Source organism: Martes martes (assembly GCF_963455335.1).
Source record: "Martes martes genome assembly, chromosome: 2".
In the NCBI taxonomy this organism is placed as follows: domain Eukaryota; kingdom Metazoa; phylum Chordata; class Mammalia; order Carnivora; family Mustelidae; genus Martes; species Martes martes.
The window spans coordinates 7,620,948-7,639,182 of NC_137889.1; the positions used below are offsets into that span (position 1 = coordinate 7,620,948).

The window sequence follows — 18,235 nt, forward strand, 5'->3', positions numbered from 1 at the left end:
AGTGGATTGCCATAATTAATACTTTCTGATATAAATATACTCACTCATAATTGGCGATATCATTTACTCAGTATTTTTAAATGTTCCCTGTGCTTTGAAGACAAAAGTAAAAACTTACTTTTGAATTATACAATACTGGCTTTTTTGTGAATAATGTATTCGGAATGTTGTTTTTTTCTATTAATCTATTATACTTAATTTCAGTATTATTCGAACAATTGATGGTAAAGTGCTACACAAATACAAACATCCAGCTGCGGTGTTTGGTTGTGATTGGAGCCAGAACAACAAGTAAGAATTTCTTTTTTTTCCCAAGATAAATAATAACTTTTGAGATTTTAAATAAACCTGAAATTTAATGTTATTCCCACAGGTAATACTCATCACTCTCTTTAGGGTAATGTTCTCATTGTCTGGCCTTGTAATTGATTGTTTATGTTAGCTGGTGTTTAGGAAGAAGCATAGGACTAACTAATAAAAAATGGAAATTTAGTCTTAATCTGTATGTGGCTTCTACTGTCGAAGTGTGTATAGCCCTTTCCCTAATCCCTTTTAGGAGTCTTGCTAGAGGTGTTATTCCACCACAACTTTCCACTGCCCTCCCCCCTGCAATGCCCTGACACTGGATGATTTCCCAAAATGTAGAACCTGTGTGCATAGTTTTGAAGGGTTATCCTTCCTTACAAGCCTAGTATCTACCGTGTAAAAATCAAGTCAGATTTAAAAATTAATCCAAGTCAAATCCCCTCTAAAATTGATCCTTCAAGTCACTGCACTTCCAAGAATCTTGCATTTCAAACATCTTTTTATTCTGTATAAAGTGTACTTAAAGATTCAAACTTCCTTTAGATATTGTGAAAATAATGTGAAATTATGTTTTTCCATATTGCAAGTGGAAAATATACATATTATAATATTAAAACCTTGTTATACTTGTGTTCTGAGTTAAATCACATAAAAAAGGATGGATCTGTTTATTTCTTTTGGTAAAAATAGAAGAGTTTATAAACCCTGTAAACATATAAAACCTGTCAGAGGTTTTATGCAAAGCGAGCTCATGCCCAGCTCCTCCCCCAGGGTTCCCCATCTAAGTGGCCTGATAAAGTTCATAACAAAGCTGCCGAAGCCAAAATCCTTGGCCTCTTCTCTGGCGCCTTGTCATCTCTCCATTTCCATTTTCAGTCGGCCATCAAGTCCTGTGATACCATCCATGTAAATACTCTTTTTTCAACCACTCCTTTCTCCTCCCCAACCCAATACTACTTGTTTGCTTTTGGACTTCCTCAAAAGCCTTCTAAATCAATTCCAGAATTCACATCCTTTGTCACCACTTCCTTGTCTCCCTGGCCCACCTTCTTGATGTCGAAGTCAAAGTATTTAACAACCGGGTCTCAGTGCACCATTTCATTGCTTACACTGATTGTAGGGTAAAATGCAAAATCTTAGGGGCGCAACAGGGGAGTCCCTGTCTAATAATCTGGTTCCTGTGTGTTTTAATCGTGCCATTTCAAGCCTGTCTCCTCCTTGTTCTTTGCATTCAGCCACATTGGCTTTCAATTTCTTGAACTAGTCAGCTCATTTTCATACCAAAGCTTTCTCTCATGCTGTCTCCCTATATCTAGGAATCTGTTCCCCACCCCATGCACACAACCCTTCTATATTGTATTTAGGTAACTTCCACCTATATTCCAGCCCTCAGCGCCAAACCACTTCTACAGAAAAGTGTTTCTGGACCCCCAAGTTAGGTAAATTTCTTCTATGATATCCTGGGAGCACTTAATAAAACTAATTATAACAAATAAAATTAATAAAGATTACAGCAGAAATAAATCATAGAGGGGTGCCTACTTGGCTAGTTAGTGGAGCATGCAACTCTTGATCTCAGGGTTGAGAGTTCTAGCCCCATGTTGGGTATAAAGATTAATTAAAAATAAAATCTAGGAGGGAAGGAAGGAAGAAAATGGAAACTAAAACAAACAAAAAAACACATTAAAAAAACACAATAGAACAGATCAACGAAACCAGGAACTGGGTTCTTTGAAAAGATCAACAAAATTGCTAAACCTCTAGCAAGACTCATTGTAAAAAACAAACAAACAAACAACAAAACCAAATAAACAAAATAACTAACGGAAGAGGAGAAATAACAGCCAATACCACAGAAATACAATTATAACAGAATATCATGAAAACCTATATGCCAACAAATTGGGCAACTTAGAAGAAATGGATAAATTCCAAGAAACATATGATATACCAAATCTAAAGCAGGAAAAAAATAGAAAATTTGAACAGACCAATCACCAGCAATGAAATTGAATCAGTAATCAAAAAGCACCCAAGAAACAAAAGTTCAGGACCAGACAGCTTCACAGGCAAATTCTACCATTTAAAAAAGAGCTAATATCTATTGTTCCGAAACTATTCCAAAAAATACAAGAGGAAGGAAAACTTCCAAAATCATTCTGTGAAGCCAGCATCACCGTGATACCCAAACCAGATAAAGCAACCAGGGGAGAAAAAAAAAAGAGAGAGAGAGAGAGAACTACACACCAGTATCTCTCATGAATATAGATGCAAAAGTCCTTAACAAAATATTAGCCATCTGAATCCAACAGTATATTTTAAAAAATCATACACCGCTATCAAGTGGGATTTATTTCTAGGATGCAAACGTGGTCCAATATTTGCAAGACAATCAGCGTGATACATCACATCAATAAGAAGAAGGATAAAAACCCTATGATCATTTCAATCGATGCAGAAAAACCTTTGACAAAGTACAATATCCATTCATGATAACCCTCTGCAAAGTGGGCCTACAGGGAACATATCTCAACATAATGAAGGCCTCATCTGAAAACCCCACAGTCACCATCATACTCATAAAGTGTAGAGCTTTCCCCCTAAGGTCAGGAGTAAGACAAGAATGTCCACTCTCACCACTCTTAGTTAATATATTACTGGAAGTCCTAGCTACAGCAGTCACACAACATGATGAAATAAAAGGCATCCATACTGGCAAGGAAGAAATAAAGCTTTCACTATATGCAGATGGTTTAGGAAACCCTGAAGACTCCAGCAAAAAACTGCTAGAACTGATAAATGAATTCAGTAAAGTTGCAGAATATAAAATCAATGTACAGTAATCTGTTGCCTTTCTATACAAATAATGAAGCATCAGAACGTGAAATTAAGAAAACAATTCTGGTTATTATTGCACCAAAAACAATTAAAACATCTAGGAATAAACTTAACCAAAGAGTAAAAGGCCTGTACTCCGAAAATGATAAAACACTGATGAAAGAAACTGAACACAAAGAAATGGAAAGACGTTCCGTGCTCAATGGGTTGGAAGAGCAAATGTTGTTAAAATGAATAGATAATGAAAATGTGGTATGTATATGTGGAAATACACAATGGAATACTATTCAGCCATGAGAAAGAATGGAATCTTACCATTTGCAACAACATGGATGGAGCTAAACAGTATAATGCTAAGCAAACTAAGAGAAAGACAAAAACTGTATGATTTCACTCATATGTGGAATATGAGAAAGAAAACAAATGAGCAAAGGAAAACAAAATGAGAAAGAGGCAAACCAAGAAACAGACTCCTAACTGTAGAAAACAATCTGATGGTTTCCAGAAGGGGAGTGAGGTGAAGAGATGGGGGAAATATGGGATGCATATTGAAGAGTGCACTTACCATGATGAAAAAAAATCAACTATGAATTACTTGACACATAACTATAAGCCATATGAGTAATATATACATATATATATACACATATAATTTTAAAAACCATAATTACTTCTTTCAAAGAACCAGCTCCTACTTTCGTTGATTTGTTACACATTTCACAGCACTCACCATAGCACATACCCTCCCCAGTGTCCGCCACCTAGCCACCCTATCCCTACCCTCCCAACCCCCAGCAACCCTCAGTTTGTTTCGTGATATTAAGGGTCTCTTATTGTTTGTCTCCCTCCCAATCTCATCTTGTTTCATTTTTTTCCCTCCCCAGCCCCCAGGACCCCCCACCCTGCCTCTCGAATTCCTTATATCAGAGAGATCATATCATAAATGTTTTTCTCTAATTGACTTATTTCACTTAGGATAATTCCCTCTAGTTCATCCACATCATCGCTAATGGCAAAATTTCATTTCTTTTGATGGCTGCACAGTATTCCATTGTATATATATGCCACATCTTCTTTATCCATTCATCTGTTGATGGACATTGAGGCTCCTTCCATTGTTTGGCTATTGTGGACGTTGCTGCTATAAACTTTAGGGTGCATGTGCCCCTTTAGATCACTACATTTGTATCTTTAGGGTAAATACCCAGTAGTGCAATTCCTGGGTTGTAAGGTAGCTCTATTTTCAACTTTTTGAGGAACCTCCATGCTATTTTCCAAAGTGGTTGCACCAGCTTGCATTCCCACCAACAGTGTAGGGGGTTCCCTTTTCTCTGCATCCTTGTCAGTATCTGTCGTTTCCTGACTTGATAATTTTAGCCATTCTGACCGATGTGAGGTGGTATCTCACTGTGGTTTTGATTTGTATTTCCCTGATGCCTAGTGATGTGGAGCATTTTTTCATGTGTCTGTTGGCCATTTGGATGTCTTCTTTGCAGAAATGTCTGTCATGTCTTCTGCCCATTTCTTGATTGGATTATTTGTTCTTTGGGTGTTGAGTTTGATAAGTTCTTTATAGATTTTGGATACTAGCCCTTTATCTGATATGTCATTTGCAAATATTTTCTCCCATTCTGTCAGTTGTCTTTTGGTTTTGTTGACTGTTTCCTTTGTTGTGCAAAAGCTTTTGATCTTGATGAAGTCCCAATAGTTCATTTTTGCCCTTGCTTCCCTTGCCTTTGGCAATGTGTCTAGGAAGAAGTTGCTGAGGCTGAGGTCAAAGAGGTTGCACAGACCTGTACCCCTGGGGCAAATAATACATTACATGTTAATAAAAAATAAATAAAAAACATAATTAAATTTTAGTTGGAAATTGGCTGTCTCACCCTCTACAGTATAAGCTCTGTGAGATCAACAACTGTGTTATCTATTTTTAGCAGTATATTCTTAGAAAACACTGTGCTGCTAACCCTCACTGTGCCTAGAGCAAAGTAGATGTTTAAAAAATATTTCTTCAATATACAAATGGATAGAATTATCTTGTATCTGATCAATAGAACATTTCCACATTTTTATTTCTGTTTTATATTGTTAATAAGCATTTGACCAGTTGAAATAAAAATTAGGTATTAATGCAGTATGTTTTGTTGGTTAACGTTTATGCTTACCACCAAGTATACCTAATAAATTTCAATTTTATTCTTAAAAACCTTTTAAAAATTTTCTAAGAGCAGTATCCATATTTTACTTAGCCCCTTAGGTGACAAGTGAAAAATACCTTGAACTTATAAAAGTTTATTGATGAGATATCTCTGAATTTATAATTTGGATACCTATATGTACACTCCTTGAATGTTTATTATTTAATTTTTAAGATATTATATTCATGTGTCCATATACAAATAAACAAAAACATACTCATGTATACATGTAAATATTTGTATTATGCAAAGTATATTTTCCCACATGTAAAGACTGGCCCATTTATCATTGGGACTTAGGCAGACGTAAAACACATTTATAGATTGGCATGCTAGTTTGCAAACTGGTATATTTATACATATGGGCTTAAATAAATGCAAGTATAATAACCCACGTGACCAAAATCAACAATTTGAGGTTTATGGAAGATCATGATAACAGTAGGGTCCAAAATGTGTAACTTCCGTTTAGAGCATGGGGGCTGTCTGTATGGTTGTCAGTGTTCCTCAGGGAGACCGTTCAGGCATAATTTCCATGGGTCTGCCCTAGACCTCCTGACTCCATTTGGAACAGTGTTCCAAGTATGACCACTAGGATGTCAATAGATATAAATGGTTGCTTAGTTACTCTCACTCTCTCGAGAATAACAAACAAAGATCATTGAAAGATCATATCCACATATTTTATTTACAGAGAATCCCTAGTTGGAAGAGTTAAAGCATCTCAAGCTGGTGCAGCCACCAGAGACGATTGGGAAACCAGGACTGTGACTGTCTGTTATTGGTAACAAATAGTATCAATATTTTTTCATGTTTTAATGTGTCATTGATGGTGTTTCAGAGACATGATAGCCACTGGCTGCGAAGATAAAAATGTTCGTGTCTATTATGTGGCCACCAGCTCTGATCAACCACTAAAAGTATTTAGTGGACATACTGCAAAAGTGTTCCATGTTAAATGGTCTCCTCTGAGCGAGGGAATTCTTTGTAGTGGTTCTGATGATGGGTATGTATTTTTGGATTCTAATTTTTTAGTCCTTAAAGTCATGAGCTCATAATCTTCTAGAAATGTATATACTTATATGATCCAGCTTATGGGTGGAAATGTTTTAAATATGTGCATATAACCAGGATGTATAAGCAGTTAACAATTACCTAATTGCATTTAACCATAGTAAATTAAATTTTGCCATGCTTATGCTATCACGCTCATGATTTCTATTTCCTTACTTGTTTTGCTTATTATGGATGCTTATTTCTATCTTATTAGCAACATAGTTAACAGAAACAAAAATTTCAGAATAATCATTTCAGAAAGCGAAAAAAGATCTGAAACAAACAAATCTCTGTAAAATATAGAGAAGAGTTTATTTTTAGTAGTGTCCTGATATTTAATATGGAAAACAGCTGTACTCTGTTTTCATTAAGAATAGAAAACAAGAAGATGATCATGTATTTTTAGCATGAAGAGAATTTATTTAGAAATGGGAGTGATTTAACATTTTTTCCTGGGTTTGTGAAAAAGTTACTGAAATTTTGTCTCTATTTTATATTCAAACAGGATAGATTTTGCATAGTACAGTTTGGTCCCTATTTGAATATGAGATAAATTTAGGTAAGAAAAATCTTACTTTATGCAGATAGAAATCATAGTGTATAGTAAACACAAGTTTAATATTGAATAATTAATTCTTTTCATCTTAAAATTTTGGCATCCATCCAAATTTCCTAAGCAGATCAATTGTGAGAGTTTTGTGGGTTATCACTGGAGATATTGCTTACAGTAAGGTTATCATGTCCTAGTGAATGAGTTGACTTAGAGATTGTTCGTCTCTTAACATAGACCTCAGTGTCTGAATGCTACTGCTACATTTTAAAAAAGTATAATTTTCAACCATTGTCTAAGAAATATTTGTGAGAAAGATAGCAATAAGATTATTTTACTTAATTATGCTAATGAAACTTGGAAGTCTTCTGTAATTGTGGTTATTGGTCCCTTTATATGACTATATAGGTAATATGCTATCTAGCACCTTTAAATAATGCTTATGTACAATGGGATGTATAAAGCTTTGTCTATGTTTTTTATATTTTTTTATTAATAATTCTTTTTTTAACATATAATGTATTATTTGCCCCAGGGGTACAGGTCTGTGTTTGATGTTTGAGTACAAAATATAATTATGATGTTAGCCTGATGTTTGCCTAATCTAAATTACGTCACAAAGCAAGAGCACCTGTTCTAATGAGTGTCCCTTATGATAAAGTATTTTGATTCACCTCACTTTAACATTAGCTTGCTTGTAAAAACATGGTACCAACCAAAACCAATTCAGTGCTAACATAAGGATTTAGCACAAAATTAGGTTGTGATATGCCTAGACACAGGTACCAGGATAAGGGGAAAAAGAAGGAAGTCTTTATAGAAAGCAGAAATAAATATGCCTTAAAGAAATGAAAAATACATATATAATGTGTTTCCTTTATAGTGTAATATAATCTTTTAAGTATTAATATTTTGGCATTGTCAGGTTGATATAAATCTGTAACTAAAAATTATTATGAATTATCCAAGCAAAGTTGAATTTGGAGGTCTTAAATTGATTTTTGAGTTCAGATTTTTTTCAGTACCATTTGTATTTTGTACAGTTGGTAGATTCCAGTAATATTATGAATCCAGTTATATTTAAATTTTGTACTTGATTTTAATGATTCCACACCAACTAACCAACTTATTTTATTGACCAAAACATGAAGGAATGATTTACTCTTTGATGAGAGCATAAAGATGAATTGATTTTTCAAATAATACCCAATGTACATGTTATATTTTCATGATTTGCAAATAATGTGAGTGTTGTTAAATTATTGTATCCATATCATTAGTAATGTTTTTTGGCTTTATCTGTTCTGGATATTTTACTTTAAGAAAGAACTTTTTTAGGTCTATAAACTGTGAAATGGTAGATGTAGGGTCAGTAGTAAAGGACTGGTTAAAGTAGGGAAAAAAATATAGTCTACTTATTTGTTTATTTTCATCTGCTATAAAGAAAAGAATTATAACATACCTTGAAACTTAAAATGCTTTTTAAATTTACTGAGAAATAATTGTGCTCCTCTAAGAATGTGCCAATACTTTAGACAGATTAGAACAGGTATTATAATACATGATATTCTGTTTTCAGTTCTGTTCGAATCTGGGATTATACTCGAGATGCTTGCATAAACACTCTTAGTGGCCACACTGCGCCTGTGAGGGGATTAATGTGGAATACCGAGATTCCGTATCTCCTCATATCTGGCAGCTGGGACTACACTATAAAAGTATGGGACACCCGAGAAGGAACCTGTTTGGATACTGTTTATGATCATGGTGCAGATGTATATGGTAAAGTGTTTTCATGCACTTTTAAATTTTGCTATATTAATGAAGTTTATAATTTCTGAGAAATACAATGTTTTTAAAGAAACCTTCACTGTTTCATTTTAAAATAACCTTTTTCTTATTAAAACTGTACTTGTTTATTATTGGAATATCAGAATACACAGAAGATAATCCAAAATGTCGTGAGAAGTTATTTTTGTTTCTGTGTGCACGTACACAGAATTTTTTTTCCTTCCTTTACCATCACTCCAGAAGGAAGTTGTAAAACAGGAAATCAGTGATAAAGTAGATGTAACTTATCTAGCCATTCCTGTATCTCTACTCTTGGATATTTAGGACAATGTTTTGCTTTTTAATGTAATAGTAAGTCTGTAAGTACAACTAAGCTGGGTATAGAAATCAGAGTTCTTGTCTTTTGCATGTCATTGTCATTTATAGACCCAAACCTTGATGGGGATGAGTGGTGAATTAAGAAGGCAAAAATGGTTCCTTAGAGAAAGGCATCCCACTCTAGCCACTTGTGTCCATATACTTTACCTCAGTGGCCTTTCAGTTGAGGCAGAGGGGCTGAGTGTGGAAGAGAATCCTGTTTCTGGATGTTCTAAACTGGAAGGTCGCAATTCTCTTTCTTCTTATAATTAGAACTTCCGTCCATCTGCCATTTCCTCACAGATTACCATGACGCATTGCTGTGACAGTTTGCTAGCTGCTAAACCAACTGAAATGGAATTTCAGCATTTTCATCCAGGACTATTAGCTAATCATTATTCAATTTTGTATTCATACTTATAGAATATGCTAAATAATATATTCTTGTATCATTTTCAGCCAAAATAGAAATGCTGTTTCAAAACACTTCTATATAACTTCAATTCTGTAGAAGTTTTATGAGGTACACAGAGGTAAATAATATTTTTCAGTGTTTACTTTTTGTTAACATAGGTTTCTTTTTCCCATCAGGTTTAACATGTCATCCCAGCCGCCCCTTCACTATGGCCTCTTGCTCCCGTGATTCTACAGTGAGACTCTGGTCATTAACACCTTTAATCACTCCTTTACTAATAAATATTCTGGCAGACAGATCTTGGGAAGAAATTATCGGGAACACCGGTATTGAAAATATGCATGTATTAGATTTTATTTTTAAATAATATCTTAAATGCAGTCCTTTCTCACTGAATCGTCTGTTCTTTAGATCATGCTATAGAACAAGGCAGTCCTCCTCTACTGTGTGGTAAAGTGTCAAGAGATATTAAACACGAAATAGAGAAACTAACTGGTAATCCTCGAGCAAAAAAACTAAGATGGTTTTCAGAATGTTTATCAGTGAGTATCATAGGAATTAAACGTGAACATTTTCCCTGTAGTCAGAATGAGTCATTACAACTATTGTCGTTATCACATATTTACACTTATCATCCCAACTCAGCCGTTCCTCTGAACGTAGTTGGTTCAGAGTAAGAAAGCAAATGGAAACCAGGAACAATAAATGAGATATATTACTATTTTGTTAATTTTCCAACTTAGATATATGCCTGCCTCATATTTTTAAAGATGCAAAATTCTGTGGGGTTAGGAATGCATTATTTTCTCTTTGGTTATTCTGTATCAACCTTTCAGCCTCCAGGTGGCAGTGACAATTTGTGGAATTTAGTGGCTGTGATCAGAGGACAGGACGATAGCCTGCTTCCTCAGAACTACTGTAAAGGAATAATGCATTTGAAACATCTGATTAAGTTTCGAATGGTAAGTAAAGTATGCAAGGATCATGTCCTCAAGCAGAAATTAGTTTTGTCTTTTCATTGTTGAAATACAAAAATTATTTTGAAAAATGTATAGAATTAAAGTTAGTAGACTGAAGTAAGTGAACACTGAGGAGATAAATGTTGTAAAAATAAGTCATGAGAGTCTGAATTATTTGAGACCAGATTGAGGCAGCCATGGTTTATAGGTTGAATCTCATGAATTTCTTCAAAGGTCACTTGGAACTCCTTGAAATGCTTTACCCTATTACCGGATGACCATGACATATGGGCCACTCTGACCTTAGTCTCAGAGGCCCGATAGACTGTATTCTGGGATATGTTTTATTAAAACTGGCCGTATTAGAGCTGTTAATGAATTTCATTACAAAATTATCAGTTACCTTATACCTGGAGTGATAACCAGTACCAACAAACCAGTGCTGGGACCAGAAAGTGGAAATGGATCTTCTATTTGCAAGGAAATATCATGGTTAACTTAACCATTAGAGCATGAGAACTGGGCCAGAGATGGGGATTTGAAGGTCAGACGAAACAGTTATTTTCATAAAGGAGGACTTTCTGTAGTCACAACTCCACTGAAAGACGACAGCTCTTACCTCTTGCCAGTACAGGAGCCAGTTAGAGTGGCCTGTCATTTTTAATTTTTATTCCAGATTTTTGTATATTTTTTTCCAGTGATTACATTATCATTCACAACCTTTTGGGCCCTGCATTTCTGTATAACCACAACACCTGGTGAGTTTTAAGGACAGTGGGATTTAGCTTCTCCCTGCCCACACCAGACACATCCACTTTTTTATCCCACACCCACACCAAAAAGATAGTAGGAGAGGTATCATATTTTATAGAGAAAAAGCATTGATTTTTTAAATATTTAATTTCCAGTGCTACATGTTTTTAAAATACGTGCCCTTGCAATGCTTTTATAATCATCTGTTATCACCATCTCTTGATAATTAAATTTAGAAAATTTTATTTTCTTTTTAACCAGTCTGAAGCCCAAGAATTGACAACAGTCAAGATGTCTAAATTTGGTGGTGGCATTGGGGTCCCCACTAAAGAGGAAAGGCTGAAGGAAGCTGCTGACATACATTTGAGATTAGGACAAATTCAGAGATACTGTGAACTGATGGTTGAACTTGGAGAGGTAAAGTGCTAAAATCAGTGAGTTTAACAGAGTATTCTAAGCATTGGTGAAATGCTAAATATTAAACTTCTCTTTTTCCAGATTTGTTTGCTTCTCTGCCAGTTTGATATCAGGTGTATATCTGAGAGATACTTCTTAGAGTGAGATCCCCCAGATTAACATAAGCATTAAATGGGAATGTGTTAGACAAGCATGTCCCACCCCAAACCTACAGAATCAGAAACTCTGGGGATGTGGCCCAGCGATTTGTGCTTTTATGAGCCCTCCGCATTATTCACATGCATGCTGAAGGTTGAGAACCACTGCTGTAGGGTAGAATCTTTGATACCCCGTAAATATCCACATTAGCTGAGTTGCACACAGTGGACTTCCTTTGCCCCTTGCTAACACTGTTTGTCGTAACGAGACCTCGCTTTGGCCAGAAGAGGGTTTTCATTGAGGATTACCTAGTGAAAGATGTTTCTAAGGCACATCTTGATTGTTTTGAGGACTGATTCAACAAACACAGTTTTCAAAAAGATTAAGATGAATCTATCCTATTAAAATTCAAGATAGTGGTTCTTTTGAAAAGTAGGTGGCAAATAAAATAGAACAAAAGGGAGAAGGAGCTTCTGTTTCTTTTTTTTTTTTTTAATTTTTATTTATTTTTTTAAATTTCTTTTCAGTGTTCCAGAATTCATTGTTTATGCACCACACCCAGTGCTCCATGCAACATGTGCCCTCCTTAATACCCACCATCAGGCTCACCCAACCTCCCACCCACCCTCCCCTCTAAAACCCTCAGTGTGTTTCTCAGGGTCCACAGTCTCTCATGGTTCATCTCCCCCTCCAATTTCCCCCAACTCCCTTCTTCTCTCCATCTCCCCATGTCCTCCATATTATTCCTTATGCTCCACAAGTAAGTGAAACCATATGATAATTGACTCTCTCAGCATCATCACTTCCAGTCCTGCCCATGTTGATACAAAAGTTGGGTATTCATTGTTTCTGATGGAGGCATAATATTCCATTATGTATATGGACCACATCTTCCTTATTCATTCGTCCGTTGAAAGGCATCTTGGTTCTTTCCACAGTTTTGCGATTGTGGCCATTGTTGCTATGAATATTGGGGTACATATGGCCCTTCTTTTCACTACACTGTCTTGTTAATTTTGGCCATTCTAACTGGTGTAAGGTGGTGTCTCAGTGTGGTTTTGATTTGAATCTCCCTGATGGCTACTGATGATGAACATTTTTTTGTGTGTCTGTTAGCCATTTGTATGTCTTCTTTGAAGAAGTGTCTGTTCATGTCTTCCACCCATTTTTTGACATGATTATCTGTTTTGTGTGTGTGTTGAGTTTGAGGAGTTCTTTATAGATCTTGGATATCAGCCCTTTGTCTGTATTTGCAAATATCTTGGTCCGGGTGCTGGTTACCTGAGTGTATTCAGTTTGTGAATTTTATGAAATTTTGTGAAATTTATGAAGGTTTTCATTTTTCTGCATGGCCACTGTAGTTCAAGAACAATTCTCCCACCCTCCAAAAAAAAAAATGAGAATGGCATGGACTCATTTCATAGTTGATCATTTTGAAAAGCTCTAAGTTAGTTAATTTTATAATTACAAAGCATGCTATTAAGTGTACTAATGAATAATGTAAAGTAAAACTAAGCAATAAGACTACATTAAAATATATCAAAATTAAATTTAACTCACCTTTTTATTCCCCCATCCACACACTAGAGACAAATAATGAATTACTGCTTGACCTAAGACAAAAATGTCATTTAAAAATGCTATTGAAAAGGAAGGGGCGCCTGGGTAACTCAGTCGGTTAAGGGGCTGACTCTTGATTTTTGGCTCAGGTCATGATCTCGGGGTCATGAGATCAGTCCCTGGAGTCTGGCTCTGTGCTGGTCATGGAGCCTGCTTAAGATTTGCTCTCTCCCTCTTCCTCTGCCCCACCCATCCCCATTGTACTTGGGTGTGTGTTCTCTCTCTCTTACTTTAAAGAAATAAAAAAAATTTTTTTTAAGGTATTATAAAGTGTTTAGGGGCAATATAAAAATTTTACTTCTGGGGCACTGGGGTGGCTCAGTCATTAGACCTCTGTCTTTGGCTCAGTGTCATGATCTCATGGTCCTGGGATCGAGCCCCGTGTCGTTCCCTGCTCTGCGGGAAGCCTGCTTCTCCCTCTCCCACTCCCCCTGCTTGTGTTCTGTCTCTCATTGTCTCTTTGTGTCAAATAAATGAATAAAATCTTTAAAAAATTTTTTGGTCTGAAGAAGTTGAGATTTGTCTTAAAAGTTACCCTTTTAACAAAGCTGTATTAGAATATCTTTCAAAAGTCAAGGACAAAAAGAACAAATAAATTTTGACAGGATACTAATTCTTCATCTTTCTTAGTTTTATATATGGGTGTGTATATATATATATTTTTAAGCTATATTTAATTCAAATTTAATTAAAGATAGTTTAATAAAATACCTACTTCTGGAGCTTAAGAATTAATGTTCTTAATGATCCAAAATACTGAGCTTACAATCCTTGAAAAATGGGAGTGTCCTCGTAATTAGTTCATGGTCACCTGCTTCCATAGTTTGTTTCTCTGAGATTAACACTGTGAGGTTAGGAAAACATTCAATCTTTTCACCTACAAGACATGTTCTTATAGAAAAATCTTGATGATTTCAAAGTTAATTTAACCTATATTTTAACTCCTGTCTTCCATTTGCCTCTACTCTAACAAAGGCAAATTTTCCCTAAAAGCTTATTTTAGATTACTTTTTTTTTACAAAGGTAACATGACTCAAATAATGTAGTATTAAAAATTACCTATTTTGTACACCCAAAACTTATATTACGCTCTATGTTAACTAACTGAAATTTAAATAAAAACTTAAAAAAAAGTTTCCTATTTAAAATTTAACGTATTATTTTCAGGCTAATTACCAATTTTCTAGCCTTAATTTAGTAGAATTCTACTGTTTAGGAGAATCTTAATTAAAATGAAGCGTGGATTCGTGTTTTGATATTTCAGAATACTTTCCCTTCATTTCTCTTCTAGACTTGAGTTCAGTGAAATCTATATTTCCATATAATTGTCCACTTGTCTTAACTGAACAATGATCATATTTAATAACATCTGATTTTTAAAATATGAAGATCAGTATTATCAACTATAAAGGAAGAAGTGACAAGAAATAAAGTTTATAAATAAACAAGGGAAGAATAAAAATAGAAATAAATGTCTTATTTGTTAAGGAGAAGTGACACTAGTAAAAATTTCAACATGTATTATTTTGAACATAGACTATAGATTACCATAAAACAAATTACTCTGGGGTTGTGTCAGAAGATGAGTTAGTATGTTTTTCAAACTATATACTTTAGTTACTACTCTTCTCCTTCACACTCTGCCCCCTGCTCTCTAGGTTTGGGATTTTCCCTGCTAAATAATGCAGTTTATATATCTTATTTTATTTTAAAATGTGGTAATATTTATACTCTGTGGAATGCATCAGGTAGAATACAAAAATATTCCTGGAAATCCGAACACTCTAAAAACACACTAAAAACTCATATTATAAATGTGAGTTCATAAAAAAAAAAAAAAAAAGTCCACTAAAAGCACAATCAGGTGCCTGGGGGGCTCAGTCAGTTAAGCCTCTGCCTTCCACTGAGGTCAGGATCCCAGAGTCCTGGGCTCCCTGCCCAGTAGGGGGTCCGCTTCTTCCTCTGCCCCTCCCCCAGCTCTCACTCTCGCTCTCAAATAAATAAATACATAAAATTTAAAATAGACAACATGTTTTTGTCCTTTTTTTCTGTTCTAGTGGGACAAAGCCTTGTCCGTCGCCCCAGGGGTGTCTGTAAAATACTGGAAGAAGTTAATGCAGAGGTGAGCCGAGAGTCTGTGTCCAGATACATGTTTTGAAATATGTTAAAGTGGAAGCAGTATATAAATATAATAGTAACATTTGAGAATTTTTACTGTTATATTGTCTTTAAAAATAGCTGAATTTTATGTCTACCGTACAGTGAATTAAATGAATCGGTTCCAAGTCATTTTGGTGTTCTTGTATTTGACCTGACATCTGAAAAAAACAGTGGAAGGCAGATTTTCCCCTGTCAGTGGAGGAATTGACAGATCAGTAAACATACTTACTGGTGAATATATTGCTATTGAAATATAAATGGTAAGAGTTTCTGACAGTTACCAGAAGTTCACAGAATACTTACTCTATAAATAACTTTTATAGAGTCATAACTCAGAACTTCTCTCTGGACACTAATCCCTGCCATGTCCCCTCCATGAATATAAAGGAGGTACTGATGACAAAGAAGACTGTTGCGGAGATGTATTCATCTCTCGTGGCTGCTACAACCAAGCACTCTGAAGTGGTTGGCATAGAACAACAGGTGTTTAGGCTCTCACAGCCCTGGAGGCTAGAGGTCCATCGTCAGGTTGCCGGAAGGATTGGCTCCTACTGAAGGCTCTGAGAAAGACTCAGTTCCATGCTTCTCCCCAGCCTGCGGGGGTTACCGGCGATCCTTGGCAGCTGCTGACTCATGGGTGCATCACTCCAACACCAGCTTTGTGTTCACAGGGCGTTATTCCCTGTGTGTCTCTGTCCCCCTTTCTTTGAGGACACCAGTCATATTAGATTTCCGGTCTCCCTTAAACCGGTACAGCTCCGTCTTAACTGACTACACTGGCTAAGACCGTAATTCCAAATAAAGTTCCATTTGTAGATATCATGGCGTCGTACTTCAGTATATCTTTTGGGCAGACACGTTTCAATTCACGACATAAGACTGCTTTCTGTTCTATTCTATTCTATTCATTCAGTGAATATTTATTTAGTTAGTCCTCACTTTTGTGCCAATCACTGCTCTAAGCCTGTAGAGTACTATTTGATGAGGAATTGCCTTCCTCCTGGCATTAAAAAGTTTTGATTTTTCTTTCATGGCACATGATTTAAAAGTAAATTCAACTGCAGTTCACATGTACAAATAAAAATCTGTCAGAGGCTAAGCATGAAATGCAAAAGGTTTAGCAAACTTACCTGCCATAGGAACGTAGACTGTGCGCTAGCACCCGCTTTCCCGATGGTGAGTTCATCAGCACGCTGGCTCCAGCCCTCACACTAAGGCTCCCCATCTTAAGTCCTTAGAATCCCCACTAATTCTCAGTTCCTGTACCCTCACTGAATGTTGTTCCCTCCCACTGAAACCTTAATAAAATCAAGTTAGCGACGATTATTTCACAAAACCATTTTATTTCAACCTCAGCAAAAACTACTTCATTTATTTTGGGAAACCAACACCTGATATTCTCTGCTCCTTAATTCACATGTTGGCCAGAAAATGGTCTCCCCACAACGCCCAAGTTTGTGTTGTATAAATCCAGCCATTCAGAGAGATTGAGTGGCAATATCTCAGCCCTGGTCCCTAGGAAGGGGATGTTATTCCTCTAAAAAGGAAATTCAGGGTCAGGTGGTTAAAAACATAGTTGTTGGGGAGAATCCCAGAGACCCTATGAATGGAAGACTGTTAACGATAAGCTGGGCCAAAAAAAAAAAAAAAAAAAAAAAGTCTGCTACACCTATCCAAAATAGACCAGATTAGTTTTTAACGAAACTGTAAGAGTTGAATCAATTTGGTTGGTCGTTGGGAAACTACATGGGACTTAGGAAGAGAGAAACACAGACAGGATACAGAGAGACAGAGGCAGGCATAAGTAAACCCTTTATCGTGTCCAAAATCAGGATCCTGTAACCTCATGTATCAGGAGCATTATTTTTTCTCAACTACCTTGCTTGGGGCACTCATAATATTCTATATTACCAATATTTATACTTTTATATTATCATTTTTAATGATTTTAAACTACTTATATTAGAAGCTCTCCATTCACAGTTGTGCTCAGTAAAACATTTAACAGTCTACTGTCTGTGATGAAGTAAACACCCCTGGATTTATTAATGCAGGTGAAAGCAGATATCCCAGCACACATACCTGGTTTGCAACTTACTTTCAGAAAACATATTGCTCATTGTAATAGATAAGCTACATTCATTTAAAGACCAAAATGTTCAGTGAACTTAAAAATATGAAAATACGTAGTGTTCTAAGAGAAAGCAAGTATCCGTAGTATTTATTATTCCAGAAAACTTTTGTCTTCCATATCTGATTTGATTATAAAATTTGAGGCTTTTAGAAAAGTGATATGCAAAAGGGCTGTATGAAATCTACCACATATTTTGAATATTTGGATGTTTTAGATATTTCAGAAAATCTCTGTCCAAACTAGAACTTTGAAATTAGCATATTATAAAAGAAATTGTTCTTACTTTATTAGGAGAGCGGATCAGTTAATCCAGGAAGACAAGGATGATGTCATTCCGTACTGCATCGCCATTGGTGATGTGAAAAAATTAGTCGACTTTTTTATGTCAAGAGGTCAGCTTAAAGAAGCTCTGCTTGTTGCACAGGTACAGCTGCGTGACTGTGCAGGCTCCGTGCCCTGGTGGGTGGGCGCGTGGAAGGAAGGCTGTGTTGACCTGCCGCACTTGCCATCGCGTGATCCGGCAACGTGGATGGCTTAGCCTCC

At 35.9% G+C, this 18,235-nt stretch overlaps 1 protein-coding gene across 1 annotated transcript in view; it reads left to right on the plus strand.

Moving 5' to 3' along the window:
* The window catches only part of WDR17 (WD repeat domain 17), a 78,350-nt gene that overhangs the window by 40,670 nt on the left and 19,445 nt on the right, over positions 1–18,235 (plus strand). Inside the window, exons 11-19 of the mRNA XM_080797397.1 lie at positions 205–291; positions 6,184–6,348; positions 8,528–8,730; positions 9,688–9,837; positions 9,923–10,053; positions 10,348–10,473; positions 11,485–11,640; positions 15,456–15,520; positions 17,984–18,116. Coding sequence (XP_080653523.1) covers positions 205–291; positions 6,184–6,348; positions 8,528–8,730; positions 9,688–9,837; positions 9,923–10,053; positions 10,348–10,473; positions 11,485–11,640; positions 15,456–15,520; positions 17,984–18,116 — 1,216 coding nt within the window. The remainder of the gene's footprint in view (positions 1–204; positions 292–6,183; positions 6,349–8,527; positions 8,731–9,687; positions 9,838–9,922; positions 10,054–10,347; positions 10,474–11,484; positions 11,641–15,455; positions 15,521–17,983; positions 18,117–18,235) is intronic.